The sequence below is a fragment of the Cydia pomonella genome, chromosome 17 (genome assembly GCF_033807575.1).
Source record: "Cydia pomonella isolate Wapato2018A chromosome 17, ilCydPomo1, whole genome shotgun sequence".
Lineage (NCBI taxonomy): Eukaryota > Metazoa > Arthropoda > Insecta > Lepidoptera > Tortricidae > Cydia > Cydia pomonella.
The window spans coordinates 6124703-6130702 of NC_084719.1; the positions used below are offsets into that span (position 1 = coordinate 6124703).

The 6000-nt window shown below is 44.2% G+C and overlaps 1 protein-coding gene across 1 annotated transcript; it reads left to right on the forward strand.

Annotated features, from left to right (window-relative positions):
* The first annotated feature begins 1118 nt into the window (after window positions 1-1118).
* Window positions 1119-5725, forward strand: LOC133526917 (uncharacterized). Its single transcript, XM_061863773.1, has 2 exons — window positions 1119-2044; window positions 4846-5725. The coding sequence occupies exons 1-2, from the start codon at window positions 1273-1275 to the stop codon at window positions 4857-4859; spliced, it is 786 nt and encodes a 261-aa protein (XP_061719757.1). The 5' UTR covers window positions 1119-1272; the 3' UTR covers window positions 4860-5725.
* The last annotated feature ends 275 nt before the right edge of the window (window positions 5726-6000 follow it).

A 6000-nucleotide genomic window follows, 5' to 3' on the forward strand; every position in this document is an offset into this window, starting at 1 on the left:
ATTGCGGACGACGTTAAAATTTAATGAATGATTGACACACAGCTGCCGTGATTGTTATTGTAGGATTTTTGCTATAATTTTTTGGTAGGCAACTGATTTTATTTAAACTGTATGTGCTATGTACCATGCAATACAATAGAGTGGAATCCACTTATATGTATTGACCAATCGCTTTCTATGACTATTTTTTTTTTATACCACGACGTTGGCAAGCAAGCATACGGCCCGCCTGATGGTAAGCAGTCACCGTAGCCTATGGACTCAACTCCAGAGGTGTTACATGCGCGTTGCCGACCCTTTAAAAATCTGTACACTCCTTTTTTGAAGAACCTCATACTAATTTATAATTGCGATATTATGTAAAGCTCGATCAGAAATACATGATCATTCTCAAGAGGGCGCTGTTATTCTCATGTATAGGGTGACAGTTCAGTTTAGTATGAAGAATTTAGTTCCAATGGAATTGATCAGGCTTTAAGTATTATAAGTTGAATACGGTTAAAAACATTTTCTTTTAATCTGCACTGATTTTTAAAAGCTTTCCAGGTAGCCCCGGCAGCCAGGAAATTGAGTCGCGGCTCGATATCCACCGATCCGCCGGAAATCTAATTCCTATCTACCCCCTTTGCCTTTTTGTTGAACATGGCGGCTTGCTCATGTATATTATAAAGTAATAGGTATATGAGTAAATCTTACCGTATATGTAGGTACCAGTGGCGTCGTGTCACTCATAGAGCCAGTTTTGAACAAAGCAAAGTGTGGCAGTGCATAAACGTCCTATTTACACAAGAATTTGACATTAAGAAGAATTCCTAATAGTTGCGATTTTTCCATACAAACGCTCTCGACTGTTTCCTCCCTGGATTTTTAGCCGCTATGTTTCGCTTTTTTTAAATTATTTTGAAGAAACTTACAGCGCCTCGATTGAATTGGCTGCAAAAAAGGCGCAGTATATAACACATGACAACAAATATTCAAAACATAGCGGCATAGATTATTTCTTCCTCTTGCAGTTTCCAAAATTTCATAATGATTGGTTGCGTTTTGGAGGAGGAAGCAGTCGAGAGCGAAACCTCGATTTTTGAGTTTTTTGCGTGGGAATTTTAGTCACACTGTTATGTATGCATGTTTGTGTGTGTGGCTGCGCCCACCTTAACAGTTACCGCTACAATAAACCAGTGCGATTAGAGCAGCCCGTGGTTTCACTCGTGTCCTCGTACTCCTCACTGGCGACGAATCGGTTAAATCCCACGTGTTTCGCGATAAAATAAGATGTCTGGTGCTAATTTCGGTGTGTTGGATACCTTTGATCATAACGTTCAAAGTTGGAACAGCTACAAAGGCCGATTACAACAGTATTTTATCGCAAACGATATAGATAATGCGAAAGATGCGACGGGAATAAAAAGACGGGCCATCTTACTAACGGCACTCAAGGAAGAAACGTACAAGCTCACAGCTGATTTAGTCTTGCCAAAGCAACTGGACAGCGTGCCTTATGAAGATATTATAAAACTTCTGGATAACCATTTCACACCCAAGCGGGTTGGATTCGGCGAGCGCCACAAATTCTACGCCGCGGTGCAGCAGGCCGGTGAGACCCATACACAATGGGCCGCACGGCTACGCGGACTCACCGCTTATTGTAGTTTCAGCAACGTGGAAGAGGCATTACGCGATCGGTTTATCATGGGTTTGCTTCCAGGCCTTGAAAAGGAAAAATTGTATGCGCAAAACATCTCCGAGTTGACGCTAGCGAAAGCGGTCGAATTTGCCGAAAATATTCGCTGTGCGCGCGCCGGGGCCACTGCAGCTGGCATTACGCCTTCGTCGGGCGACGTTTACAAAATCGCGTCAAATAAACAACAAAATAAGTCTGACGGGAAAGTGAAGTGTTCAACATGCGGCTATACTAATCATAAAGTGTCGGAGTGTCGGTTCACTAATTACGTATGCAAAAAGTGCAAAGTGAAGGGTCATTTAGGTAGAATGTGCCCTAGTGTTAAATATTTGGATATGAATTACGATGGCGAGGACGACGACGGTAAGTTGTACAATATTCGTTCTGTTAAGGGGAAACCCATGGTCGAAACAGTTTCTATTCAGGGCAAAGACATTCAATTTGAAGTAGATACGGGGGCTGCCGTTTCTGTGATATCCCCAAGTTTTTATAAAACGCATTTCAATAACATTCCATTGTCACCTGCAAATAAAGGCCTGCATGGATATGCGAGTTATAAATTACAGTGCGCGGGTATGCTGCAGTTGCCGATCACGTATTGTGGTGCTACCCATACGTTGGATATATATGTCGTATGTAACGGTTCGGCTCCGCTGCTGGGCAGAGATTTTATTTCTAAGTTTAATTTGGAATTGGCCCCTATTTATTGCAACAATATTAATGCCGTTGAACAAAATTTCCCACAGCTGTTTTCGGACAACTTAGGGTGTTTCAATAAATATCAGGTTAAATTAACTTTAAAAGAAGGTTCTAAGCCTATATTTTTTAAAGCACGCCCTGTAGCTTTCGCCTTGCGGGATAAACTAAGTAAAGAAATCGATAGGTTGGTCGATTTAAACGTCCTTGTTCCCGTAGAACATTCAGAGTACGCTTCTCCAATTGTACCCGTACTAAAGCGTAATGGTTCCGTACGATTGTGCGCGGACTACTCAGTTAGTATTAACAAGCAATTAGTCATTGAACAATATCCCTTGCCGACTGCTAACGAGTTATTTGCGAAGTTACATGGTGGACAGAAGTTTTCTAAACTAGATTTATCCATGGCTTACAATCAGCTGATGTTATGCGAGGAATCTCAGAATTTAACTTGTATAAATACGCATCGCGGATTATTTAAATATACTCGTTTAATTTTTGGGCTTAGTAGTGCTCCGGCAATTTTCCAACGCGCAATGGACGAACTACTCGCGGGTATGGAGGGCGTGCTGTGCCTGCTAGATGACGTGCTGGTCACGGGTCGAGACGACCAGGAACACGTGGCCAGGTTAGTTAGTGTCTTACAGAGGTTACAGGACGCAGGCCTAACCTTACAAAAGGAAAAATGTGAATTTTTTAAGAGTGAAGTTAGCTACCTAGGCTATGTAATTAACAAAGACGGGTTGAAAAAATCTGCTGATAAAGTAAAAGCGATTGTTAACGCACCTGTACCTGACAGTGTTAATCAACTTCAATCTTTTTTAGGGTTGGTTAATTATTACAGAAATTTTGTTCCCAGTGCGTCAAGCATTTTAAGCCCCTTGTATGATCTGCTAAAGAAGGGAGTTAAATGGACTTGGACCACCGTTCACGAAGAGGCTTTTAATAAAATCAAAACATGTCTTGCGTCCGATCAAGTGCTGGCGCATTACAATCCTGAAGCCCAGTTAGTTTTGACAGCTGACGCGTCACCGCACGGACTAGGTTGTATCTTGTCGCTAATTGATTCGGATGGCCAGGAAAGACCTATTTCCTATGCGTCACGCACCCTGAATGCCGCTGAGAAGCGATATTCTCAAATTCAAAAGGAAGCCACTGCCCTCGTCTTTGCAGTACGTAGGTTTCATCAGTACCTGTACGGTAGGTCCAAACCCTTCATACTACGAACCGATCACAAACCTTTAATCTCGATATTTGGACCGCACCGGGGAATACCGGAAGTCTCCGCGAATCGCCTACAGAGATATGCTATTTTCCTAAGTAGTTACAACTACAAAATAGAATTCGTTCGTAGTGCAGACAATAGCGCGGATTACTTGTCTCGGGCTTGCGCGCCAGAAGGGGACGGGCGGGGGAGCGCGGGGGCAGCAGATACGTGCTGCGAGCCCGGCGCCGCCGCCGCTGCCGCCGCCGCAGAAACGAGCGAGCGTGCAGCATATGTGTGTTTCGTGGTAGAAGGTAGCTTGCCAGTGACACTACAAGAATTACGCGACGAAACACGTAAAGATGTAACTTTGTGTCAGGTAATTAAATATACGCAGGAAGGGTGGCCTAAGAAAATAGATAATTTAAAATTAAAGCCATTCCATTTATGTAATACACAGCTGTCAGTGGAAAATGGATGCTTAATGCGTGGGCATAAGGTCGTCATTCCTGAGAATTTACGGTACAAAGTTTTATCGGAATTACACGCTTCTCATTTAGGGATCGTGAAAACTAAGGCGGAAGCCCGTTCACGGTTCTGGTTCCCAGGAATAGACGAAGCTATCGAAATGTTAATAGGTACTTGCGACATATGTATCCAACTACGGCCGGCACCAGCGCGCGCGCCACTCGCGCATTGGAAATTCCCGCCACAGGCATTTTTCCGATTACATATAGATTTTTGTGGCCCAATAAACGGTCGATCATACTTAGTGATAGTTGACGCTTATACCAAATGGGTGGAAGTGTTTGACATGAATAGTTCAACCACTTCCACCGCTGTCATAGAAAAGCTATACGAATACATGTCTAGATATGGCCTGCCTCACACTATAGTAAGTGACAATGGAACGGCTTTTTGTTCACAGCAATTTGTTGATTTCTGTTCGTTAAATGGTATATCACATGTGACGTCACCCGCCTACCATGCACCTAGCAACGGACAGGCCGAGAGTTACGTCAAAGTATTTAAAAGGGGATTAAAATCTTGTTTACTTTCGAGCACCAGTGTAAAAGATAACAAAATTAAATTACTTAAATATATGTTCGATTATAGAAATTCCATACACTCGACCACAGGGTTTTCGCCTGCACAGCTTGTTTATGGTCGAAAATTAAGATCTCGACTTGATTTGCTGAATCCCGCTATCTTGCCGCCGTCGTCATCGTCTATCGCCTTATCTGATGTCGTTGCAAAAAAACAGTCCTTGCAGAATAATAAACAAAACAGAAAAAGTAAACCAGTTTTTAAGCAAGGTGATGTAGTATTATATAAACAGTTTAAGGGCAATAATAAGTGTGCTTGGGGTAAAGGGATAGTTGTTAAGAAAATAGGACGAGTTTTATATAAAATAAAAGACATTTCTTCTAATTTAATGGTAAAAAGGCATACAAATCAACTTATGCCACTGAAAGGGACGATTACCAATCGGAATGCAAATGAATATGACGACATACCTGTAACGCCTGTACCGATGTCGAGACACGTCGATACGCCACCGCCAGCGCCGTCGCCTCCGCCGCCGCCATCGTCGCCGCCGCCACTTCCGCCGTCGCAGCCTTCGCCGCCTCCTCCGCTAGCGCCGCCGCTGCCGCCTTCATCGACAAGTGAGATCCTAGATACTAGGCCGGTTTCACCGCCACTTGACGACGAAAACGAGGCGCCATCTGCGAGTACACCGTGTAACTCACCATCACCTCCGACGGTTCGTCAGACAGGAAGCCCATCATATTTCTATATGGGGGAAAAAAAGGATGATCGAAGACCAGAGACTGTCGCCCGAGCAAGGCAACATGAGCATCCGGCTCCAGCGATTGCCGCTACCTCGGACGAGGATGATTTCCAAGAGGCGATCGGGGAACCTAGACCAGGCGAGCCTCTTAGGGACCCACCACCAGTGGTGAACCCCAGAACAAGATTGCGTAACCGTCCCAAGGTCAATTATAAAATATAGTTCACTATAATATAGTTATTTAGAGATAGTACTTATACTAGGGGAAGGGAATGTTATGTATGCATGTTTGTGTGTGTGGCTGCGCCCACCTTAACAGTTACCGCTACAATAAACCAGTGCGATTAGAGCAGCCCGTGGTTTCACTCGTGTCCTCGTACTCCTCACACACTTTCACTCCAGAAACTACCTGCCTCACACGGAAAAACTGCGGTATGAACTGTCGCCTGCGGTATTTCCGGACCGATACGACCTTCAAACCTTAAACCACCATTACCATCCATCTTAAAGGCAGGCAACGTACTTGCAACCCCTGTTGTTTAAGATGTCCATTAGGCGGGTCCACACAGAGCGAGCATACGCGCGAGGCAATTTCCTCACGCACAAACCGGCCAGTGTAGACGTGCC

Excerpts from the sequence above, each read along its gene's own strand:
- LOC133526917 (XM_061863773.1), top strand. The coding sequence starts at position 1,273 with ATGTCTGGTGCTAATTTCGGTGTGTTGGATACCTTTGATCATAACGTT.